This window comes from Cucurbita pepo, chromosome LG17 (assembly GCF_002806865.2).
Source record: "Cucurbita pepo subsp. pepo cultivar mu-cu-16 chromosome LG17, ASM280686v2, whole genome shotgun sequence".
In the NCBI taxonomy this organism is placed as follows: Eukaryota; Viridiplantae; Streptophyta; class Magnoliopsida; order Cucurbitales; family Cucurbitaceae; genus Cucurbita; species Cucurbita pepo.
The window spans coordinates 1,551,134-1,576,442 of record NC_036654.1 but is presented as its reverse complement, the minus strand read 5'-3'; the positions used below and the strand labels follow the sequence as shown (position 1 = coordinate 1,576,442).

At 36.2% G+C, this 25,309-nt stretch overlaps 4 protein-coding genes across 7 annotated transcripts; all 4 read right to left on the bottom strand.

Annotated features, from left to right (window-relative positions):
- Positions 1 to 6,425: 6,425 nt before the first annotated feature.
- On the bottom strand, positions 6,426 to 7,019 carry LOC111779241 (S-protein homolog 5-like). The gene has a single exon (XM_023659349.1). The coding sequence runs from the start codon at positions 7,017 to 7,019 to the stop codon at positions 6,585 to 6,587; it is 435 nt and encodes a 144-aa protein (XP_023515117.1). The 3' UTR covers positions 6,426 to 6,584.
- A 2,663-nt stretch (positions 7,020 to 9,682) lies between these two features.
- LOC111779271 (glycine-rich protein 23-like) lies at positions 9,683 to 10,238 on the bottom strand. Its single transcript, XM_023659388.1, has 2 exons — positions 10,153 to 10,238; positions 9,683 to 10,076 (listed from the first exon to the last, which is right to left on the bottom strand). The coding sequence occupies exons 1-2, from the start codon at positions 10,229 to 10,231 to the stop codon at positions 9,793 to 9,795; spliced, it is 363 nt and encodes a 120-aa protein (XP_023515156.1). The 5' UTR covers positions 10,232 to 10,238; the 3' UTR covers positions 9,683 to 9,792.
- A 2,713-nt stretch (positions 10,239 to 12,951) lies between these two features.
- Positions 12,952 to 18,042, bottom strand: LOC111779117 (probable leucine-rich repeat receptor-like protein kinase At2g33170). 4 transcript variants are annotated; one of them, XM_023659191.1, is made up of 4 exons: positions 17,609 to 18,042; positions 14,320 to 17,262; positions 13,476 to 13,866; positions 12,952 to 13,179 (listed from the first exon to the last, which is right to left on the bottom strand). In XM_023659191.1, exons 2-3 carry the CDS (start codon positions 17,213 to 17,215, stop codon positions 13,484 to 13,486), a joined length of 3,279 nt encoding a protein of 1,092 aa, XP_023514959.1. In that variant the 5' UTR covers positions 17,216 to 17,262; positions 17,609 to 18,042; the 3' UTR covers positions 12,952 to 13,179; positions 13,476 to 13,483. The 4 variants fall into 4 exon arrangements, with proteins under 4 accessions (XP_023514959.1, XP_023514958.1, XP_023514957.1 ...); XM_023659190.1 differs by lacking the exon at positions 12,952 to 13,179 and having other exon boundaries at positions 13,238 to 13,866; positions 14,320 to 17,335; XM_023659189.1 differs by lacking the exon at positions 12,952 to 13,179 and having other exon boundaries at positions 13,238 to 13,866.
- Positions 18,043 to 21,163: 3,121 nt separating this feature from the next.
- On the bottom strand, positions 21,164 to 22,923 carry LOC111778123 (GATA transcription factor 1-like). The gene is made up of 2 exons (XM_023657786.1): positions 22,553 to 22,923; positions 21,164 to 22,022 (listed from the first exon to the last, which is right to left on the bottom strand). Exons 1-2 carry the CDS (start codon positions 22,721 to 22,723, stop codon positions 21,399 to 21,401), a joined length of 795 nt encoding a protein of 264 aa, XP_023513554.1. The 5' UTR covers positions 22,724 to 22,923; the 3' UTR covers positions 21,164 to 21,398.
- Positions 22,924 to 25,309: the final 2,386 nt, after the last annotated feature.

The following is a 25,309-nucleotide window of genomic DNA, read 5'->3' as shown; positions in this document are numbered from 1 at the left end:
GGGTGAGAGTATGATTTAGATCATGGGCTGACATGTTTTTTTGTTGTTTTGGACACAATCCCACTTTGTTTCAATTTTCAAGGTTGGTAAAGCTTTTTTCTCTTCAGTTCAAAGCTAAATTTGAAGTACTCAACTTTAAGCTGAATTTGGCGACATGTTCTGAAGCATTACAAAATGTGTCAAATCTCACATTCATAATTAATGCAAATCTTGGAAGGTAACGACAAATGCAATCATTAAACTCCCCAAACTCACATTCGACCAACCAGGATAAATCAAAAGACAAAGATTCTCTCTGATTTTGTTTCCCTGTTTGGATAAAATTAAAACAAACAATTTAAAACCCATATTTGGCTTCTTCATTTCATCATCACCAAATTGGAAGTTTGATTCCATGAAGAAGAAAGAGAAGTGTAAAGCAGAAAATGGGTTCTGAGTTCTTCTTCTTCAATGCCTTCTTTTCTCACTTTTATTTCTTGTTTGTTTTCTTTCTTCCATTTTTGTGCTTGTTTTATGGCAGACCTTGCTTCCTGTTTCATAAAGTACTGTACTTTATTTGAGGAAATTTAGGGTTCTTGAGAAATGGGGAAGATGCTCCCAAAAACCTAATAGCCAAAACAGAGATTCCAATTCTCAAACCATTAGACAACACTCGGTGATTGGAGAGAAGAACGAAACGTATCTTATAAGGGTGTGTAAACCTCTGTAATGGACTAAAATAGACAATATCTATTAGTAATTGGGCTTCAGCTATTACAAATGGTATTTGATCAAGATATTGGGCGGTATGCTAGTGAGGACGTTGGGTCCCCAAAGGAGGTGGATTGTGAGATTCCACATCGATTGAATAGAGAAATGAAACATATCTTAAAAGGGTGTGGACACCTCTCCCTAGCAAACATGTTTTAAAGCGAACAATATATGTTAGCGATGCGTTTGGGCTGTTACAAATAGTATATGAGCAAGACATCGGGTTGTGTGCCAGCGTCCTTACTGAGTCCCTAAACGGGGTGAATTTTGAGATCCCATATCAGTTGGAGAGGGAACTGAAACATGTCTTATAATATTTTTCGTTTTAAAACCGTGAGACTGACGACAAAGCGATGGACTTGAACTGTTACAAATGGTATCCGAGCAAGACATCGAACAGTGTGCCAGTGAGGACGGAGTCTCCAAGGGAGTAGATTGTGTGATCCCACATCAATTGGAGAAGGAAACGAAACATACCCTATAAATTTTTCTGTTTTAAAATCGTGAAACTAACGACTATACATCGCAAGCCAAAGCAGACAATATCTGTTAATGATCGATGTCAAAAGGAATATAACACCATTTTGATTTGGATTTATGTGAAGTGTCCCATCCTGTTTGGCAGCTTCCCAAACAATCCATTATAGTGAGGTTGAGAGTTCCAAGTAAATATAAGATGATCATACGTTTGAACATCAATAACAAAACTACAAAAAATACATTAAAAAGTTTCATCTTTGCACAAACACTCTCATTTGTACAATAAATTCTCTTTTATATTTCATATCTAAATCAGTGTTCCAAACCCTACCTTTCTCTTTTGCTATTGAATGAACAAAACTCGTCTCGTCCTAGTTTAACAATGATCGTTAGTGTGATTGGGAGTCATTTTGATTTTATCATCGCCAAAATCGTTCGTATCTTAACCGTGTAGAAATGATTTCTGATCATTGGAAAGCAATTGTAGTCGTTCAAATCGTTCGTATCCTTGTCCTCTCCTTGCCCCGTGAACATTTCCCGATATAAGTATATCCTATTGCATGCTCTAACCCTAGATTTTGAAAAAAATCTAATAAACGGGGATGGAAGAAAATGTTTGAGCTACTCCGCCAACGAGTTAGGTTTAGGTTTAGATGTGTTCTATTTTTTTCTCGATCCAACCAACACAACTCGTGAACACTCTACCGACAAATGTTGTCCACGTCATGCTCATAAATTGCTTCGTGTCAAGTCATCCCACACATAAAATTGTATATATTATTAAACTAAAAAGGAGTAAACTAGGTAATGCCTTTTGTTGAGGCGACAAAAGGATGGGATATCTAAGGTATTGCTCAAACAGTGAAATTAAAAGATATTGAAAATGGCAGTCAATTCAACCTATGTCTTGTGTATAGTGAGTTCTGTTTCAGAATAGCTCACTTTATCAAGGATAAATGGTAGGGTTTATGGAGTTCATTCTCGGACGAAAGCGTTTTTGGTACAAAAGTCTCAAACCAAAAACCGACGTGGTTAATCGGTTCTTATAAAACTATGGAAATGAGTACGTTGGTTATCATGGTGGATCATCGTAACATAAATAAGATTTTCTACCGCTCACTACAACTGTAATGACCCTAAAATAAAATAAAGCAACACATTGATCTAACCTAAGGGCTATTAAACCAAACATGGATACATGTATCTCAACTTCATTTTCATGTCCTTCGTAGCAATGTCGTTATCTGTATCAGGGTGTCTTACCTTTACGTGAAAAAAAGTGACACGTGGATTGAGTATTTAAAAATACTCAGTAAGTGACCTCACTGTTGGGGTTAGAAAATATTAATCACATGCAATCATGATACGTCCTATCTTTTCATAGAATATCATGGTCTTGATCTCTATTTTCTCAACTGGGCGGAATTAGACGTACAGTGCTTGAACTAAAGAAGCGCCATAATGATGCCTAATTCTCAACTACATTGTTGATGGGTCTCTTCAAGAACGCTTTGTATTGTAAGTGCTACTTGTTCACTCAAACAATGCTCTGAATACGGAAATGTGTAGTTTCACCTTCTTCCTACTGAGTCACAAATAACGCGTCGTTCGGTTTCACGAAATCTAACAGGTCTAAGCTCCCTCTCATTGGTGGGTGCAAAAGTATAGAAACCCGCATTTAATTACATATCTTACAAGTACTCGACCTAAAAGATTAAAACATGAAGGTAGGTAGAATTAATCTTTTGTATATTTGTCGAATATTCTTCATAGTGATGTTGGTGGTGCACCCATTAAATATTTGGTCATATTCAAAGGCTACCACTCCACAAATCATGCACCAATTTTGAAGAAAATCATTCTAAGTGTCTTCCAACATGTCCCATTTTGTTTGCTTCTAGTAAACTTAAAAGAAGTGAACATGTGTTGTGGGTGAAACCCTGATATCACAAATGCTAAACGAAGCTCGAGATTGAGATTAGAACGTAGAACGTTCTTATGAGCAGATCATTTGGAGCAGCTAGAAACTCTAGATCAACCTCACGCGGGAGATGAACTACTCAACACTTACATTCTTACAAATGAACTCAAATTCCCGTTCGATTTAGACATCAAAGCGTATAGAACTAGCATCACATCAATTTACGAGCTAAACCAAACAGTATCGCATGGTACACGACTCCACTTAACTTTTGCTTTTAGAATAATATTATTGTTTGTGTGAAAGAGACCATACAAGCTGAAAGCACCCAACCATTCAATTTTGTGTTTTGTGAATGGGAAACCATAAGAGTGATGAAAAAAGGATGGAGATAAGAGAAATCTCAAACCCTATTATTAAAGGATAAGATCACAATTTACTACCAAATTCGAGTATTATCTCAAAATTCGATGGTTTACTTTCTCGATGTGCAATAATTGATGATCGTAGCAACGGTTAGAGAGATATTGTCTTTTTTGGGTTTTTTCTTTCAAACTTCCCCTCAAGGTTTTAAAACGCGTCTGCTAGGAGAGGTTTTCACACCCTTATAAAGAATGTTTCGTTCTCCTCTCCAATAGATGCGGGATCTCACAATCCACCCTTCTTCGAGACGAGACCCAATGTCCTCGTTGACACTCGTTCCCTTCTCCAATCGATATAGAATCTCACAATCCATCTCCCTTCGAGGCCCAGCGTTCTCACTAACACACTGCTCGGTGTCTGGCTCTGATACCATTTGTAACGGTCCAAGCCCACCGCTAACAGATATTGTTTTCTTTAAGCTTTCCCTTTCGGGTTTTCACATCCTTATAAATAATGTTTTGTTCTCCTCTCCAATAGACCGATGTGTTAAAGCAAAACCAAAAAGTAAAAAGGTACGTAAGCGTTTGCGTGAGCAGAACAGGTAAAAAACACAAAGCCGGATATCGCGAAAGGCAAATCTAAGCATACTATAGATGAAAAAAGACTAGTGTTTGTGGTTATACATTGGTGCTTGTGATTAGTCTCCATCCTTGAAGAACATTTGAGATCATAGTGAGTGTTCCAACTTTTTCAGCTGATTTTTCTTTGTGTTTCTCCAATTTTATGTATTGGAGGAAACACCGAGAGAGGCAGGCATGGGCGACATGTATATTTTTATCCTCGAATGTGGTCGAACAGTAAACTTGTAGCTAATGGACATTATCCACTTACTCACAACAGTCTCCAACTTGTCGGGTTTCCAACAACTATTATTTTAGGTCAATCTTGCCACCATTTTACTGTTTTTTTTTTTTTTTTTTTTTTTTTTTTTTTTTTTTTTTTTTTANCACATGCATTTTAAGAAAATTTCCGGGAAGTCACCTAATATATAATTGTTCCAAGCAAAACTCATGTAACGATGAACTTCTTATGATTGAACCACTGGAAAAAAATTGTGGACTTGTTCGGTATCAGTAATGACTTTCAACTCTTTTATCCTCATAATTGCTTTCATTCGAATGTGGTATCGGTTCATCCATGTACTCATCCTTTACTCGGGTATTATTTTTTCTTTTTGTTCGATAACTATTTGATTTTTTGTTTTATAAGATTTGTGTTTATCCATAATGACCGGCTAATCAGATATTATGAATATAACTATACAGAACGTCATTAGTCTATCGAAGAATAAGGAGGCTAGGGGCACATCATCAAGAATGGATGAAATCAACGTGACGATGGTGGGAAGATATAGGGAGGAAAAGTCCCTTATGCCCCTAAAATTTTCTCACCATTTCTTTAATTTTGATATCGTTAAGAATTGAATTCTAAAAATATTTTATTTTTAGTTTTTTTAGAATTTAACATTGAAAACATTAATAAAATAATACCAAATGAAGACTAAATTTATTTGGTAAATTTGAAATCTTAATTTTCTTGAAGACTAAATTTTGAAACTAAATAATTATATGCTAACCTCTTTACATTTCCACCTAATTATTGTAAATTTATGTTTCCCAATAATTTATAATGGCAAAAAAGGCATCCAACAAAACATTCAAACCATAGAAAACCCGACATTGTGAATTTGAGGTGGCGTTTTGTCTCTTGCACACATGTCCCATAAAAGAGAAAATACTTTTATTAAAAAATACAATTTTACATCATGCCCACATTAAATTTCTCAAAAAAAAAAAAAAGTGAGATTTCACATTGGTTTGAGGCCGTACCAAACATAAGTGTGTGGAAACCTCTCCTTAACAAACACGTTTTAAAAGCTTTGAGGGAAAGCTCGAAAAAGAAAACCCAAAGAAGATATCTGCTAGCGATGAGTTTGGACTGTTATAAATGATATCTAAGCTAGACACCGAGCAGTGTGTCAATGAGGACGCTGAACCCTGAAGGGAGGTGGACACCAAACGGAGTGCCAACGAGGACATTGTGCCCTAAAAGGGGTGGACACCGAGCGGTGTGCCAGCGAGAACACTTAGCCCCGAATGGAGGTGAACACCAGACGGTGTGCTAGCAAGGATGTTGGGCCCCAAAGGGGGTGGATTGTGAGATCCCACATCAATTTGAGTGAGGGACGAGCACCGGCGAGGATGTTGGGTCCCAAAGCGGGTGGATTGTGAGATCCCACATCAATTGGAGAGGCGAACGAAACATTCTTTATAAGGGTGTGGAACGCTGAGCTCCAAGGGGAGGTGGGCACCAGACGAGTGCCAGCGAGGATGTTGGGCCCCTAAAGGGGTGAATTGTGAGATCCCACATCAATTGGAGAGGAGAACGAAACATTCTCTATAAGGGTGTGAAACGCTGAGCCCCAAAGGGAGGTGGACACTAGATGGTATGTCAGCGAGGACGTTGACTTCGAAAGAGTGTGGACTATGAGATCTCACATCTGTTAGAGAGAGTGTAGAAACCTCAACCCTAGGCGACACATTTTAAAAACCTTAAGAGGGAAATTCAAGAAATAAAGCTAAATAGAACAATATCTGCCCCGTCCCCTGTACTAGAAATTATAATAATAAAACCTTACCATAAATAATCTAAGTGCTCCTCCTTTTCCATCCATATCACTTTTTTTTTTTTTTTTTTTTTTTTTTTTTTTTTTTTTTTTTTNGAGAGATCTGCAAATAATAAACAAATTAAAGTTGATAAACTCAATCAAACAATAAACTAATCAAAAGTTGTTGTTCTTATTTAAATTGACCTCGTGGACATGAATCAACCCAGAAAAACAAAACAAGAATAGAGCTAATTAACGTTGTTGCTTTTATCTTCTCATTTCATTCCATAATCAACAAGACAAGACACAAGAGAGCATAAGAAAACAAACAAAAACAGACCAACGTAACATATTAACATTACACAAATAGGTGTTGTGTGTGTGTGTGTGTGTTTTGATGGATCACCACTGAAAATCCTTCTTCCAATTAACCTCATCAGGGCTAAAGTAGAAGCCATCTTCCCTAACCAACCAAGAACATTTCTTGAAAATCCCACATCGGTAGAAGTCCCTAGGAACCTTAAACGCATCAAAAGACTTCCTCTTGGCATCCCATTTCATGGTACAACAGAATTGGTTGGTGTTCCACATCTTGGTTGTGACTCTCCAGCTGAAATCATCGTGTTCTTGCAACGCCCTCCCACCTAAATCGCTGTCTTTTGAAGAACACCATATGACCAAAGGCAAAGATGAATTGTTGGTGAAGCCATTGATGACCCGAACCTCGTAAACGACACCGTGTAGGTATAGTCTGTCTGGTTGGATGATGAAGATGAAGAAGGAGAATGCTGAGATGAAGAGGAGGAGGACAATGGCGTTCAGAATTTTCTTCTTCATTTCCCTTATTATTATTTTTTTTTTCCTCTCTTTTTAATGGGTTTTGGTTTTGATTTAGGTATTTATTGAGGAAAATGTCAAAAAAAAATGCCATTTTTTTAATTAAAAAAAAAACTATATTAAAAATGACAATATTTTAGTGCTATGAAAAAGAAGAAATTTCACCACCCTAGTGTCCAAAAAAAAAAAATTGCATAATGGGTTATTTGAAAAAAGTGATTTTCGAAATGGGTTTTTGTTTTTGCTTCGGTTCGAAAAAAGTTAATATTAATTCGTTCATGTTATGTTATTTCGAATTTATTTAAAAATAATATTGAAAATCTTTATTGCTCTACAAAGACACGAATCCACTGGACGTATTGGAGTAAGAATACCCGTTTAGACGAGAAATGATAGAGTGGAAGAAAAAAGTTCTCACCCGTGTTCTTCGTTCTTTATCCCATTTTTTATTATATTTTATAATATTGGATATGTTAGAATTCTATAGTTAAACAATATAATTAAATAATTTGATATGAATTTTGTAAAAATATATATTTTTAAAAAAGAAATTGACCGTTCAAATAACAATTTTCTTTAATCTGTCACACTCTCTCTACCTCAACCTAACATAGAGGGTGAATACAGAGACGGAAATGGAGAAGCTACCTTATTCCCGCTCTACTCTAATTTCATGTTGCATGCAAGTTTGTTTTTATCTTTAAAATACAGTCATGGTCTGTCCTGTAGTAGAAAATGTGTCGGTATAATCCTAAGTTAGCATTGACCTCAACAATAAAAATAAAATGAAAATAAATAAAAATTATGATATATTTTTTTTTATAATTATTATCTTTCCAAATGGGACAATTCTCAAATGCCTTTATGGTATGTTATTAAATGTTACATGTTTTTTTATTTCTTTTTTATTTTTTTTATTTTTTTTTATTTTACATAAAAGATAAGAATATGGAGAGTCTATACTAATTGCATATTTACAATTTCCTTTCATTTATTTTCCATTTTTATATATATTTTTTTTTCCATTAGTTAATAAATAATCTTTATTTAATAAGGAAATAATCTTAATTTTAAAATAAAAAAAGCATTGCATTTGCCCTACTTTTAATGAAATAATTTGTTAATTTAAAATTTTAGTTAAATAATGAGATAAAATCAATTTTATACAAAACCTAGAAATTATTAATTTTAAATTTGTTAAAGGATAATTTTGTAATTTAATTTAAATAATTTTGTAAATTTTAGAGAAATTTTAACAGGTGGCAATTGAATCACCTTCCATATTTGCAAATATAGCAACATAATTATTATTTCGTAAATAACACATTTTTTTTTTCTTTTTAATTCGGTTTATTATTCATAAATATTTTAACACCTAAACTGTCGTTATGATAAACGACTATCTATCATTATTAATAAAATAATAAATATAAATTAGTAATTAAATTAATATTGGAGATATACACGAGACAAGGTGGGGACGAAAAAGTCTTCTCTATTTCCAGCAAAATTTTCCATTTATTTTTTTGGTGAATTTACAGGAATTGAGTATGGATAATTTTTTATCATTTATTCTTTTAAAAATAGTTATTTTAAAATTTTATTTTTTAATATAATATTTATTTTAATTTTTTTTTAATTATGATAAATCAATATATTTCATAAACAAATATTTAAATTTTAATATTACACCATAATCTTTTAACAATTTAAAATCTACAACATAGTTTTTAGTTGAAATATTACGTGCTAAGCATAATAAATCAAGCTTCTCCTATAAGCTTGGCTCGAAAAGAAAATTGTTGCCGTTGATGGTCATTGCAGTAGCACCGGTGCCGGTCATATGCTTCAAAGTGGAACAAAACTGATTGGTTCGAGTTTCTATGAGTTGACAGGAGAAGCACTGCTCAAAGGCGGCTCATTGAGCCGGTCATTTTGACTTTGTTTTATGAAAGGAGTGGACCTGACTCGAAGGAAAAAACCCTCGAACCGAGACGGTTGATGGGAGCTACAAATTCAAAACATCTACTTTAATTTGATTTTCATCTATTAAATTCTCCAAAATCTCTCAATTAAACCCTAAAATTATAATATTAACACGATTAAAATCGACTCAAGAAACGGTAAAAAAAGGGTCAACCCATCAAAACTGGGGCAAGACGTGGTCTGAATGAACCATTGGTCTAGACGAACTGACTGAATCGGTACCTTCTTCAAACTTCCGCTTGCACAAATTTCTCTATCTCGTGTATATTTTGAAATTTGTTATTGCATTTTTATCCGTGATTGATTTTGGTTCTTTCGCTGAAGATCTCATCACGATAAAAGTCATTCAAAATCATCAACTAGTCTGCTACATATTGTTCGTTTTGACCCATTACGTATCGTCGTTAGTCTCACCGTTTCAAAATATGTCTTCTAGAGAGATGTTTTCACACCCTTATAAGAAATGTTTCGTTCTCCTCTCCAACCGATATGGGATCTCACATTCCACCCCCTTTGGAGGCCTAGCGTCCTCGTTAACAAACCGCCCGGTGTCTAACACGTATTGTCCACTTTGACCCGTTACGTGCTCTCGTTAACATCATAGTTTTAAAAAGCATATCCAAAATTTGAACTTTTATAAATAAAATAATTATTTAAAATCAACTCAAGAGCATAAAAACAGAAAATAATGCAAATATAAGGGAAAAAAGATTCTACATTACCACAAATTTTAGAAAATTAAACCAACACACAAACAAAACACACACATTAATAACATAACCATTGCTCAAGGAAATGGCACAACTCCACCACCTACGCCGCCAACGCCGCCAACTCCGCCTCCAAAGCCACCGTGACCAAACCCAATCCCACCACCAATTCCGCCGTACTTCCCAATTACACCAACCCCACCAAGATGTGGAAACAATCCTCCAATGTAGCCACCCATCCCTGCAAACCCTCCAACCCCACCATAGATATTCTTTTGGTCGACATCGTTGCTGCTCGGCTGACCCGCTACCGGTGCCACAGCCATGTCTACCATTCCATCCCCATCTCCGCTACCACCACCTATATTTAAAATATTAACAACACAAACATTTTGTTCGTTATATAAAACTTTTGAGTTTAGTGATAGTTTAACAACCTGGAACGTTACGTCCATTTGCATGCACAACGAGCAAAACAAACACGACCACGACAACAACAACGTGAATCTTCGCCATGGCTCGGCTTCTCTACCCTCTAGATGAAGATGTCATGCATGGCGATGGGATTTTATAGAGCCAAATTGAGAGGAAGAGACAGTTGAGAGTAATAAAAGGGTATTGTAGTAAATGTGTTTCAGCCTCGAACAGTGAAATTTCATTAAATTTGGATCTCAGGTTTGGTTTCATTGCAAACAATGAGAAAGAAGTGAGCGAATTGCATGCAACAGTGCACATCTGTGAACTGTTTTTTTTGTTTGATTTGTATTTATTAGTTTTCAGGGATGGTTGGTTGTTTTGATGGGGGATTCAGTGAGGCACGTGAGGTTCACGTGACTCTCATCATTTTACCGAACAAACCCTAGTAACACGAACCAACCTTCGTACTTGATGAAATTGTATGTTCTTAGTTCGAGCATAGTTCAACTGGTTATAGCAAATACTCTTGAACCCAGAAATTAGAACGGTTGTTTTGATGAGGATCAGTAAGGCATGTGAGGTTCATGTGATTGTCACCATCTTACCGAACAAACCCTAGTAACATGAAGCAACCTTCGTACTTGATTGGAAATTTGAGGTACCAAGGTTAGGGATATATACGGGTTGAGTTAGGTTTGGTTGATTGGAAATTAGAAATTCGGATGGCCTCGACATTCCCCTGTCCCCAGACCAACACAACACAGGTTCTTCTAACATGTTTTGTCATCACTCACGTGCATCTCAAAAAAATTCTCGTGAGATCACCCAACATAGAATTGATCCAAGTAAAACACGTTTAATCATGGAGTTTTTGCAATTGAGCCACCAAAAAAGAAGGCTTTTCTTAGTCATCTTATTCTCAGGATTCCTCTAATTTGGATGTGATCTCGGTCCATTCATGTACCTCTCTTTACTCGAGTGTCACAATATTGATTTCTCTACCCATCGTCTTTTTATTTCAACCCAATTGTTACAAACCCCACCAACTCATTAACAAGACGCTTTCTCTCTCCATGTTTTTTTTTTTTTTTTAATTCTAACCCGATGGTTACAAATCTCATCCGAACTCATTAACAAGAAGCTTCCCAGCTCGTCATCACCGGATTTGCAATGGGTAGTAAGTTGATTGTGGTTTTCCAGAGCATTTGTTATGTTGACTGTAGATGCTTCGTTGGTGTATAGGCGAGCCAAAAACAAGGTCATTAGTAGAGAGCGCGCTACAAATGATTGAATGTGTGGTACTTTCCCACACACGTACACATAGACGCACCAAGCGAGTTTGTATACGTACTCCTTGAACCTGGATTGGTCGGGCTAAACGGGCTAATGCGTCGCTAGACACCACAGAAGGGAAAGACCCGCATGATATCATAGTGAACATAAATATCGAAGGTACGTGTCCTTACTAACATAACATAACGAGAAAGTATTCCGATGAACATGACATACATAAATACATGAGATCCCCATGGTTTAAAATCATGGCATAAAATCAATCTAAATAAATTCGACGAAATTAATACATAAAAGAAAAAACAAAACATGTCTGATCACTTGTTTAAATGATATCTCTCCTCGGAATAGAATTAAACCGGCTTACTTAGATATAACGTCTGTTGTTTGAGAAGGTATTACTGACACGACACGATATTTTCTCGAAACCTATTAAATAAGTTTAAAGTTCATAACGTTTAGTTACAAAAAAAAAATAATAATAATAATAAATAAATAATGAAGATGTTTGTCAAAAGAGAAAACGTATGAAAATGTATAATATAATTACTCTCATCTAAAGCAAGTACGTTACATTCCACTCCCAACTATAAAATTGAAACGAACCAATCACAATGTTCAAATACTCGTCTTCCTTTGTTTTACACGAAAAAATGAGCTCATTTTCGACGCTTGCATTGTCTATGCTAATCTCATTATTTTTCGCTAGCATATCTAATAGTGAGGGATCAATCTTTTCTCCACCAAGGGTTACCGTCAATATAACAAATGTTTTGAAAAGTCATAATCAGCTCATTGTTCACTGTAAATCTGGCGATGACGATCTGGGAATTCATCGGCTGCCATCTTTGATCAGCTATGCCTTTAGTTTTCGACCAAATATCTTTGGTAAAACGTTGTTCTTCTGTAGCTTCCAGTGGCCTAATTCGTTTCATTTCTTTGAGATCTATAAAGATTCAAGAGACAAATGGCTTTGCGATCTGTGTATGTGGATTGTGGGTGAAAAAAGTATTTGTATGTTCAACGGGGGCACTAAAAAGTACGATATTTGCTATGCATGGCCGCCTAAATAAATATAAGAAACGGATGTATCTCAGTATTGATAAAAAAAATACTCTTTTCTTTTAAGTTTCTTCGCTTTTCATGAATATTTTTTACCGATCTTGGATTGAAGCATACCGAAATAAATAACTGAAACAAAATGAAACAGCCACCTGCAAAAGTCATTTTCACTCGTGCAGATCAAAATATAAACTCTCACAGGTAGGACTAGATTACTCACTCAAGATTAAGATCGAGTCACATATGATCATCGTGATATTTGCTAGGAATGGCAACCTAAATAAATATACGAAGTGGATGTATTCGTAAAATGGAAGGTTTGATTTTGACATTAACCGATATTAATTAATACTATTTTCCTTTAAAGTTTAGCCACTTTAGGTAGGATTTTGGATGACTCGAACTCATCCTTGAATGTACCGATTGGATTATAACGCATAATAGACCACTTTGTATTTTTTTGTCTTTTAGTATTACAAATGAGATATGGACATTTGAACCTTCGACCAGAAGAGAATGAGTCCATGTCAATTACATCAAGCTCACGTGGGTAATGAACTGCTAATAAAACATCGATTCGTAGTTTCTTATCGGCTTGGGTATGTTTCTTATACGACCATCCAAACTGGTCCGAACCCGAACCAATAGCTATTTCAGTCGATTTAAGCCGTATTTTCAATTTCCCTTGACACCTGCTTGTTTAACCACTAAAAAATATCAGATTTGAATAGCAAAACAGAGGGCTGTAGATTATGTCAACCGTATGCAAGCTATACGAAGAGCCTTTATTGAATCCTAAAACAAATGCAAAATCTAAGAAATAGTTGGGCACATAACCATTACCCTATTTACTATGAACTCCGAAGAGACTCTACATGCTATATATTTGTATATATATACTCTACCAGGGAGGAAATATACATATGACCATTGTTATGTTAAAAAAATTGAAGAACTATTCAGTTATCCGAAAACGAAAACTGCCCACCTGAAATTTCACGAGACAGCATCGTCCTTAGGAGCTAGATTATCAGTTAAAGCTGGAATATGATCTTCGTCGGGCTCGGTAGATTCTAAAAGCATCAATACGACTTCCCGCATCGATGGTCGTTGATAAGGAGATAGACTTGTGCACATCAAAGCAATTTTTAGGACTGTCAGCATGTGATCTACCGTGGATTGGTCTTGAAGATTCAGCCGCTCGTCTAGTATTCCAGACGACATCGAATGGTTTCGTAGATAGATTTTGACCCATGTGACGAGATCGCCTCCCTGATCTACTGGCTGTACCGGAGTTTTTCCAGTTAGCAGTTCTAGTAAAACTACCCCATAGCTGTATATGTCACATTTTTCTGTGACTTTCATGGTGTATGCATACTCTGCAATAAATTATGAGAGGAAGCTGTGAGTTTGTGTTAAATCTTTCAAGAGTTTTGCTTGAATGATAAATGCAGGAATGTGTTCTGATTCAAAGAAGAATAGAAAGATCTTAACAGGTCTTTTGCATAAAACGAACGAACAGACAACTCAATTTTGGGTTTCTAACACTCCAGAGCTCGAAAAGGGTCGGAGGAGTTCGGGCGAACTCTAGAAACTAACTTGTACACAAGTATTGAGACAAGTTCTCGAAAGGACAAACCTATGGTTCCTAACTCTCCAAAGCTCTAACAGGTCAAAGTCCAAACATAACGGGCTCTTCAAACTATGAAGTTTAGGTTTCTAAGCCTAACGGATCGAAGTTTGGATGAACTTTGGACCAAACGTCGAGACAGTGTGAATATGGAAAAGACATCAATAGAATATATATATAGGGTACTAAGAGTTGGAATTACCAGGAGCGATGTAACCGTACGATCCAGCAACGGCTGACATTGATTTAGAATGAGGCATGTCCATCACTTTCGCCAAACCGAAATCACCAACATGGGCTTCAAAGTTACGATCGAGAAGAATGTTATTCGATTTGATATCACGATGTATGATCCTTGGTTTGCAGTCATGATGTAGGTAAGCAAGTCCCTCGGCAGCTCCCACGGCAATTGTAAACCGAGTCGGCCATTCCAAGTTAGATGCAGTCCCGTGAAGCAACTCGCCCAAACTACCCCTTTCCATGTACTCATAAAGAAGAAGATTGGAACCTTGATGATAGCAATAGCCATATAGTTTAACGATGTTGCGATGTCTGATCTTTCCCAGAGTCGAAATCTCAGCCCAGAAACTATTCTCCATGGTGCTCCCTTCCCTGTTCGACATCGACTTCTTAACGGCAATGGTCTGTCCTGAAGGCATCACTGCCTTGTAGACAGTTCCACAAGCACCTTTTCCTACAACACAGCTCTCATGAAAACCATTTGTAGCTCTAATTAGATCTCGGAAAGTAAAACCTTCCTTAGGCGGGAAGTAGATGTTCGAATCCAGAGATAGTTTTTCCTTGTTTTGCACCATATCCGGTCGATGTATCATGCAATGTAAGATGATCATGATTAGAACAATAGAAACTCCACCGATGGAAGCAGCAATCCCGATAATGATTCTACCTCGAGGAGCATTTACGCTCTCGGAAGATGGAACAGATGGAGACGACAAATCTCCATTGCAGTCACCAAGAGGTCCACCACAGAGCCCCTTATTCCCAATGAAGCTACTAGCAAGCATGTTCTGAAGCAAGGGTATCGACGGGATTGGCCCATGAAGGTCGTTGTAGGAGAAGTTGCAACCCATTAAACTCGAAAGACTGGAAAACGAGCTCGGTATTTCACCGGTCAAGCGATTGTTATTAAGCAGGAGATATTCCAGTAGACTCAGGTTTCCAAGTTCTGATGGTATTGTCCCAGTTAACATATTGAAACTGAGATTCAGAGCAATCTGCAAGCTTTTTAGAGACCCCAACTCCATAGGAATGCTACCAGAGAATGAATTACCTCCCATTTGCAATTCTGTCAAACGGGAGAGGTCTCTCAATTCTGCAGGTATGTTGCCTGATAACTTATTTTCTGAAACTCTGAGAATTTCCAGCTCTAAAAGAGATCCAATCCCATTCGGTAACGTATTTTCAAACCTGTTGTGGCTGAGATCGAGCCGTTGGAGAGTCTTGCAGTGGGCGATTTCTGGTGGAATCGACCCAGTAAAACGATTCGATGAAGCATTGAACGACACCAACTGCACAAGCTTCCCTATCTCCTTAGGAAAATTAGATGTAAAGTAGTTGTTTGAAATATGCAGCCTTTGCAACGTTTGGCAATTCTTAATTTCTGGAGGAAGCGGACCACTGAATCTATTCTGGTCCAATTCAATGCCAGTAAGATTCATCAAGTTACACAACTCTGATGGAAAGCTGCCACTAAACCTGTTTCCGATGAGACGAATTTGCAACAACGATTCGCACTTCAAGATCCCGGTAGGTATATTTCCATAAAGGTTATTTGACACCAAGTTCAAGATGATCAGGTTAGAACGACGACATAGATGGGGAGGTATTCGTCCTGTCAAGAGGTTGTCCGAAAAGTCGACCACCCACAGCGGGCTATAACGTCCAAGTCCTTGAGGAATGGTACCACTCAAACTGTTTTCGAAAAGCTGCAATTGACTCAATGCAGGCATATACTGAAACCCAAACGGAACAGGACCCTTGAGGTTGTTGATTGAAAGATCAAGTTTAGTCAAATTACTCAGGCTACTAAGTTCATTTGGTATAACACCAGTCAGCTGATTTTGAAAAAGATACAGTAATCGGAGACCTTTTATGTTACTAAACTCTTTAGGTATCTCACCACTCAAATAGTTCTCTGAGAAGTCGATCTCCAATGCCTGAGAAAGGTTCCCAAGCTCCCTCGGAATGGTTCCGTTCAACGCAGTCCGGTATATATACAACTTCTTCAAAGAGCTTAAGTTCCCAAATTCCTTAGGTATGGATCCACCAACATTGTTCTGATACAGAGCAAAAACCGTTAGACTCGTACAATTACCGAGCTCTTTTGGTAGAACGCCAGAAAACTGATTCCCCCAAAGAATCAATTCAGTCAAGTTTCTAAGCATACCAATCTCCTTTGGTAATTCCCCTTCTAGCTGATTTTGAGCAAGGCCAAGCGTTTCCAAGTTCTTACACTGACCTATTTCAGCTGGTAAGCTTCCCGAAATCGCATTTTGTCCTGCTCGAAACATCCTCAAGTTCTTGAGATTCCCAAACGAATGAGGCAATGGCCCCGTTATGTTGTTCGTATATGCAACTAATTCAAACAAGGATTCTAGATTCCCAATCTCCTCAGGAAAAGAACCATGGATTCTATTATTACATATATTCAACTTAACCAATGAAGTCAACTTCCCCAATTCAGATGGAAGTTCCCCATCAAACTTATTGTTTTGCAGAAAAAGATACTCCAACCTCATACAATTCCCGATCTCTTTCGGTATACTTCCCGTGAATCCATTGAAGGAAAGATCAAGATAAGTTAGATGGATTAATTCACCAACACTCGAGCTCAAAGGACCCGAAAGATTCTTCGAGCTCAAGTCAAGAGAATAGACCACTGGTTCCACACCAGAAGTACAGTTCACACCGGTCCATTGGCACGGTGTTCCATCGCTCGGATCCCAATTTCTCAACGAACGATACGGATCAGAAAGACCATTTTTCAGCTCCAAGAGAAAATACCCTTCTGAATTCAATCCATGTGAAGTATTAAACAGAAAAGCAAGAAGCAGCAAACTCAACATTTTAACAACCATCCGTCCAACCAGAGCTACAACATGATCATACAACAACAGTTCAATACCTGCAAAAGGGATTCAGACAAGAAACAAGAACACAATGTTGACAAAGGGAACCATCCATCCGACATCTCAGTCCTTCAAATCATGATAGGTTTCAGAAAGAAAGAACAGAATGGAATCCAAACAAGACAAATTATCCATTAAAAAGAATCCAAATATAGTTTTCAACAAAACAAACAAACATAAGTGTCCTATTCATCTAAAAGGAGGGCATCAGACAAGTCTAATCACAGGAATCTATGAAACGCATATACGACAAACTATTAAAATCCAGAGATGAACTGAATCAACCAACAAAAACCAATTAACATCAAGAATGTCGAGAGAGAAAGAAGAAAAAAAAAATACCTCTGAACTAGCGATGAAAAATCAGCATCAGTCGCCATAAATGAAGTCCACCGCAACCAAACAGAGGCAGATGAATCCTAGAATCGAGGAGGAAGATTTCAACGCCTTTATTTACGGCTTTTTGAACTCGAAAAAGCAGAAGAGTGCAAAAGAATCACGATCAACGCAGAGATTTGAAGTAGTTCATCAATGATGAAGAGTAAGAGCGAAATTAAGGGAGATTTGAATCGAATAAAGAAGAAAAAGGATGGATTAAGAGGATTGATTGGGTGCAAATGAAAAAGAGATTAATTAGGGTCAGATTAAAGCAAGAATCGTGCTTCCCCTTCAGCAATCTCCGTGGAGTATGATGGAGCTCATCCTGCTGTGTCATTCATTAGCAACCAAAAATTGTTTTAACTTTCTTTCTCTCTTTCTTTCACAACAGAAGGAAACTTCCTTTTCTTTTAGGTTTCTCCTTTTCTAAAGATTGTTAGATATAAATAGTAATTTTTAATTCTTTTATATCTTTTTCTTTATAAAATTATAAATATATATATATATATATATATATAAAAGTTTTAAATATATTTCCACGACCAAATTTAATTTATATTATTCATTTTTTTAATAAATAAAAATTAAGTGGATATAAATAATATTTGCTGCAACTTTCCAAATTTTTATTTAAATTTATTTTTTAAAATATAGTGTATTATTTTTGTAATTTTTGTACAATTATTATTTTACGAGAGATAAAATTTACCAAATTTAATATCTTAATATAAATAATATGAATAAAAATGTATATATAACGTCAAGTTACCGAATGAATGCACAAAAACGACGTAAAAATCATAATTTTTCGAGTTGTAATAAAAAATGACCATGTGTAATAGATTAATAGATCGAGATTTTTTCGTATCTCCTACAGTAAAAAGTGAAATTATTGTCGGTAATTAACAGTGGCTAAAAAAATAATAAATAAATAATTCAAAGTTGTAACTTGCAAGGAATTTAATGGAAGAGCAACATGGATGGACTGGAGCAAAAAGAGTGGGCCCAAGATGATCTGATGAATCGGCCCATTTATGGCCCACTCAGTTGGGTGGTGGGCCCGCGGAAACCCAGTAATTAAAAATATATATAATTTAAAGGTTAAAAAAAGCCAACGTCAAAATCAAACGGCTCACGCTTGCTTAGATTCTAACAACCAATCATCAGCCGTTGGAAGGAATACCACAGCATTTCTTGTGGGACCCACTATAATTATTTTTTTATTTTTAATAAAAATGTGAACGTGAGAATTTTCTAACACGCTTTAGACATCTTCCATCCTTTTTCTATTTTATTTTATTTTTTTTCTTTTTGGGAATGAAATATTATAATATTTCCATTATTTTTATTTGTGTACGACCTTTAATAATTGTGTAGAGACTATAATAGATTATAAAATAAAATAATATATGAATTAACGGATAAAATTGGATCCACAGATAACAAAAATAAGAATTGAACCCAAGAGAAATAAAATTTGGATCAGCACTGAAAGATCGAACCATGAAGCAAAGGATAAGAGAAAATTTATGGTCGAAATATAGAAGCACTCAAACATGAGTTTGTCACAACATATTCCGAGCGTGAAGCTATAACATATTCTAAGGGCTAAAACATTACTCAAGGCTGACCATAGGGTTATAACTCGTTGAGGCTAACTATAAGGTGATTTTTTTTTTATAAGATCAAGATAGCCTAAAACGAGTCTACGAACGTCCCAAGAATTATAAGAATATTACTGTGATTAAGCGTACGATCAGACCTAGATCATGTTAAAAGATATAATAGTTTATAAATAAAAGAATTTAAAAAAAAAAATCACGGTAATGAGTTCAATTATAGGAAAGGATTCGAACTTTTGACTATTTACTCCGACCTAGTTTTGGTTGGTATGAGTATTTCAGTGGATGTTTGCGTTTCAACATATTTTGAAACAGTCATTCTCGTTAGCTTTTAACAACTTTGAAATATTTTTATATTAATTTATGTGGGAAAACAATTTAGTTCGCTAATAATAATAAATAAATAAAAAGTCAAATTTTGACTTAGGAAGAGTTGAAAATAAAAAACGTTTTTTTAAAGAAAATTAATACGTAATTGGGTGTAGTTGAAATTTGTTTTTTAAATAAATTGTTGTTTTTTTTTTTTAATTATTTTGTTTAATTTATTATTTCCAGTTTGAAAAGAAAATAATTTGTGATGGGAAAGAGAGTTGGCAATTAATTTAAGATATTTAAAAAATATTAAAGCCATGTCTTTCAGTGTCAACTAAGCTATCTTCCATCTTTATCCCATTCTTTAAATTATATATATATATATATATTTTTTTTTTNGAAAGAAAAAACCCAACCAACGAAAACGATTAAACCGTCGAAGAGATAAGTGCAGTTTATTGATATAGGCAGTAACTATTAATTTTTTCACGTATTTTTTAACCATCGTTTCATATCTTCAAAATTGCTCTCATTCAAATGTGATATTAGTTCATTAATAACTTGACGTCATAATATTGCTTTTTTTTTTTTTTTTAATAAACATAGAATAAAACAGGAGAGAGAAAATGTAATAAGAAGTATTGGCTACAAGTTTATATTGATAACTTCAGATATGTATTGTAACAGAGAATACAAAGAAGGGTACTGCTTACCGCTATTTATATAATTTAGTTTACTATATATAATTTATTAAATATGTCCATCTACTATATATAACTGTCTATCATATATATGAATCATATGATATATATATTTTCTCCGGTGAGTCTAACGAAGACCTAAGTCTATGAATCATATGAACTTTCGGAGAAAAAACCACACTAGTTTTTCAATTCTCGTAAGATATTATGAGTTTTGAGGGATTTTCTTTAATTTCGAAAAAAAAATTGAGAAGACAGTGTAATGTCCCACATTGGTTGAGAGGAGAACAAAACACCCTTAGGGGTGTGGAAACCTTCCCCTAGCATATGCGTTTCTTTGAGGGGGAAGCCTAAAGAAGACAATATCGGCTAGCGGTGGGTCTAGGCCATTACAACCGACATTTTTTATTTGACTTTTTTTAAAAAAATAAATATTTTGAATAAAAACTAATAACCCCTCACCCATTTTTCAGTAATAGAAAATTGACTTACAACATTTACACATTTCATTAATTTTTTAAAAAAATATAAATATATAAATATATAGAGGAAAGAGGGAATTGGGCCGGGCAATCCTAATGGGCCGGGCAGGGTGATTTTGTTTTGATACCATGATAATTGATTCTCTCAACAGAAAAAAATAATTACACAGAAAAAAAATCATTATTTAATTGAATTAATATAAATAAAAATCAAATTTTATTTATACATTTTCTTTTCCACCCAATTTTCTCGGTTGCCAAACACAAAATTAATTTACAGAAATTTTCTCGGGAAAATCAAACCCAGAAAAAGTTCACATTTTTACATACAAAAAAACAAGTATTGTAAGGATTAAAAAATACCCCACAAACCCTAATTAGAATCTATGAAAATTATTATAAAAAAAAACCCTAATTTTCTATTTATGTGCAGAATCTTGAAGAACAGGGGGAAAAAATGGTCTAAAACACAATCAAACACATTTTGTCAAAATTCCCTAATGAATTTTGGGCATTAAACAGAGAAATTTTGCACTAATTTTAAATCTCTGTCCCACAATAACAAACAAATGCCTAAAAATCTAAGCTAAATTAATGGCGGATGAAAGGGGAAAATCAAAATCCCCAAAATTGAAGCTTACCCTTTATCCATTGGATTCACCACCGTACTTAACTGCTTCTGCCTCCTCATTTCCATCACTTTCCGGTGAGAATTCGAGTGCAGCACCGGCGAGAACGTCGGACTACTAGCCGGCCGGTACTCTGGCACCAATCGCCCTGACTTGAACCTAACCCCACAAGCATTACACAGCGTTTTCGGCCCTAATGGCCCCGCCCGCCATTGCGGCGTTTTCTCCGCTCCACAATGTAGGCATTTCCTCCCTATCGCCGTCGTCGTCGTCGTGGTGGGTACTACTTGTTTAACATTCCTCGAACTGGGTTGCTGCTTGAACCAGAGATGGTGGCCGGAAATGTGCCGGCCACGACGGCGCTTGCTCCGAGCCTTACTCGGAACTTTCAGGCCGACACAGCAACTCATCAAAACGCTTCCGTGGCTGCTTGACTTAGTACTGTTGGTTTCGCTATGGCTGCTGACTGAACTACTTTCGAGAACCGAAACTGGACTGTTCTGTTTCGAGACCGTCGTCAACGGCGGCGGCGGGTGGTGGTGGTGGTCGGAGAGAATGTCGACGAACGTCGAGACGGCCGGAAATGCATCTTCGTTTGATAGCCACTCAAGTTCCTCCTCCCCACAATCCTCCTAAAGCACAAAACCAAAACGAGTTCGGTTCAGTAAAACTCGGCCTAAACCAACCGAGTTGACTCGGTCCTGTCTTTTTGGTCCACCAATAATTACAATAACAGTATCAACAATAAATAATAATAATAATTTAATTAAATTATTATGTTTTATTTTAATACTGAGAGCCGGGGGGTTACGAAAATAAAATGACGAAAAAGCCAAGTCGTATTCGTTGGAGAAATGTCGGGAGTTAGGGGCAAAAATGTCATTTCAATATAACACTCGTCTAAAATTATGGAGGAGAGGAGTGGCCGTATCAAGAAATTAAATATATTAATATTTCCACTATTATTAGAATCCCATGACGAAAATACCCTCAACATTTCGCAATCCATACAGTGGCTACCAAGGACATAAATGTCTTTTCAACTCATCTCACAAGACTTCACTTTTCTCTTTACTAAACTCGGGCGAGTCAACACAGTAACTCACTCCGTGTCAACCCATTTTCAGAAACCGACCGGAGAGAATAAAAGGAAAGAACTTACAAGCAAAATACGGCCGGAAGAAGTGTCGTCGGGGAGGGAGGCGGCGTTAAACTCCGAGGAGTCGGCCGCCGTGGAAGATCTGGGTGGAACGACGTCGTCTTCTTCATCTTCCTCACCGATATCCGAAGAGAAATCCAGAAGGTCATCCATGAAAGCCAAAGAAGACTCCATTTCTGTTTCAGTTTTCGTTTGAAGTTTGAAGAGAGAGAAAATCCTTTATTTGTGGAGAGAGAAAGAGCTTATCGTCAACACGCAGCCTTCGTGAGGGCTTTCGGGTGGTAGTGGGGGAAACGAACGAACGGATGAAAATCTCTCTCTCTCTCTCTCTCTCTCTCTCTCTCTCTTTCTCTTTCTCTCTCTAATAATAATAAATAAATATTAAAAAATCCATTTCTGTTTTGGCTTTATAACGTATAGAAAGGGGGTAATCCTATGCGGATGGTTGTAGAGTTAACCAAGTAGAAGTGTTTGACTTTGACTTGAGAGTGAAGGACCAGAGTGAGTTGGCAGCTAATGAGATGAGGTATCACCGAATTTTGCGTGGATCTGATGGGCATGAAGAAGAAGGGTAGAATGGGAACTTAAGGCTATGGGGAGGGGTAAATTAGGAAGAGAGAAAAGTATGTATGAGATCGATGGGTGTCTGGACGATGTTCACGATATGTCGTCGTTTTGCTACATCCAATGAGATTGGCCCACGTGGTTGGATTTCTTGATTTATTTTTGTTTGGAGTGTTTTTTTTATGGGAAGTTTGTTCGTGGGGCCCACAGAGACACCGCATGTGGCGGCGAGAATAGTGTACGAGCCCACGCGCTGAGTGATGGATTAAGAGAAAAGAGCGTGGGTTCCACGAGGGAGGAGGGAGGGGTAATAATGTAAATTCAGAGTTGGGATTGGGGAACAGTAGTGCGTGCATGTGGGAGGAAAGTCCAACGCCTTAAAGCCCCACCACGTCTTTCAACTACATAAAGTAAATATTGAGCCGACCGTACTTTAAATAAATATATATATTTATTTATTTAACGGTTCTCTTAATTTATTTTTTTCCAAAATTATTATATTAATAAATAATGAACCAAAATTAGGCCTTTTGAAATTTAAACCAAAAAAAAAGGAATAAAATTTAATATATGAGAATCTCTTCAAATTAAATAAATGTGATTGAAAAAACAGAGATTTTATTTAAAATTAGAATAAGGGTCCACAAATTTAGGATTTACAGGTGAATCTCATTGTCACATTCCTGATTTGGTGTCAACCTTCCCATTATATTATTTATAAATACCAACATAATAAGTTATTATATTGCTGTGGTTCGTGGTCACGTGTTCTGATCTTTTGAGTTACAAGCCTTACCCGTCTCCGCTGGGTCTATTCTTGGGTACCATAGAAAAAGGAATCTCTAATCCTTTGAGCTACAGGCCCTTCCCTGTTTCTACTAGATCTATTATCGAAGTACCCGAGAAAAAGGAAGCTATAATCCTTTGAGTTACATGCGCTATAATCCTTTGAGTTACATGCCCTACCTTAGGTTCCACTGGATCTGTTTTTTGGGTACCCTAGAAAAAGAACCTCTCCCCAATCATTTTTCATTTCAAGGTAAGGAGACGTGAAAGTGTCTCTTTATAAGAACATGTCCTACCACATTTCTATTGGATCTATTTTTGGGGTACCCTAGAAAAAGAAACTTTTCTACTATCGTTGGCCATTTTGGGGGTAAGAAGACGTGAAAGTGCCTCTCTCTATAAGGATGGTGTGTTCCAAGGTATGAAGTGAGAGAGAAAAGTGGAAAAGAAGGGAATTTGAAGAATAAGACGACCTTCCTTTTCTATGTAACCTAAAAAAACAAAGTTGATGGGTAAAGGAATGGTACGTAAATAAATTGAAAATAGGTTTAAACGAGAGTGTCAATTATGGGACAAATTTTATATCTATAAAATACTAAAATTATCCCATAATTATATCTAATATAAAATTCAAATTAAATCAAATTAATTTCTCCCAAATTATTTAAATTTGTTTTAGTGAATCAAAATTCGAAGAAAATAATCATAAAAACATAGCTACAATGACGTACTCGAGCGATAACTACAAACCCATATTTTTCTTCAGCTGAAGGTTTTCATACTCGGACTCACTTCAATCCAAAACCAATCGTTTACTCGTTCCATCTTATTTTGTTGAGGCTGACACAACTCGGGTAGCAACTTCTCATAAGAGTGTGAGAACTTCTTGAAGCTGACAATACATGACGGGTCAAAGTAGACAATATAAGTAAGTTAAGCGGGGAAGTTGCAAAACCGACAAAGAAATAGCCTTTTATTAAAAACTAGGTTAATGAGCTGGGCTATGGGCCCTATTTTTCAAAGCTATTTATTGCGACTGGGCCCAATATTTGATCCAGGCCCACAAGTTAGAGTTGGGCTTGCACATCACTTTTTCATATTGGCCCACCCTGGTATAACCCCAAAACTAATTTCAAATAAAATTTGATTTTCATCTCTTTTCAATTTTTATTTTTATTTTTATTATAATAATATAGAAAAATAATGAAGAACTATTGTAGAGACAACATAAACGACATTCCGAACTCAAGCTCAAATATCGATGAATGTTGTAGTTATTCATCTATTTATTTACTAATTCCCGTCTCTAACCTAGTTTATCTAACGGGGAGAAATCTCTCCTCACTCACTCCTCCACTCCTGTGATTTTTTATCCATCGAGTTAAATGAACATCTTTAATCATAGATTGA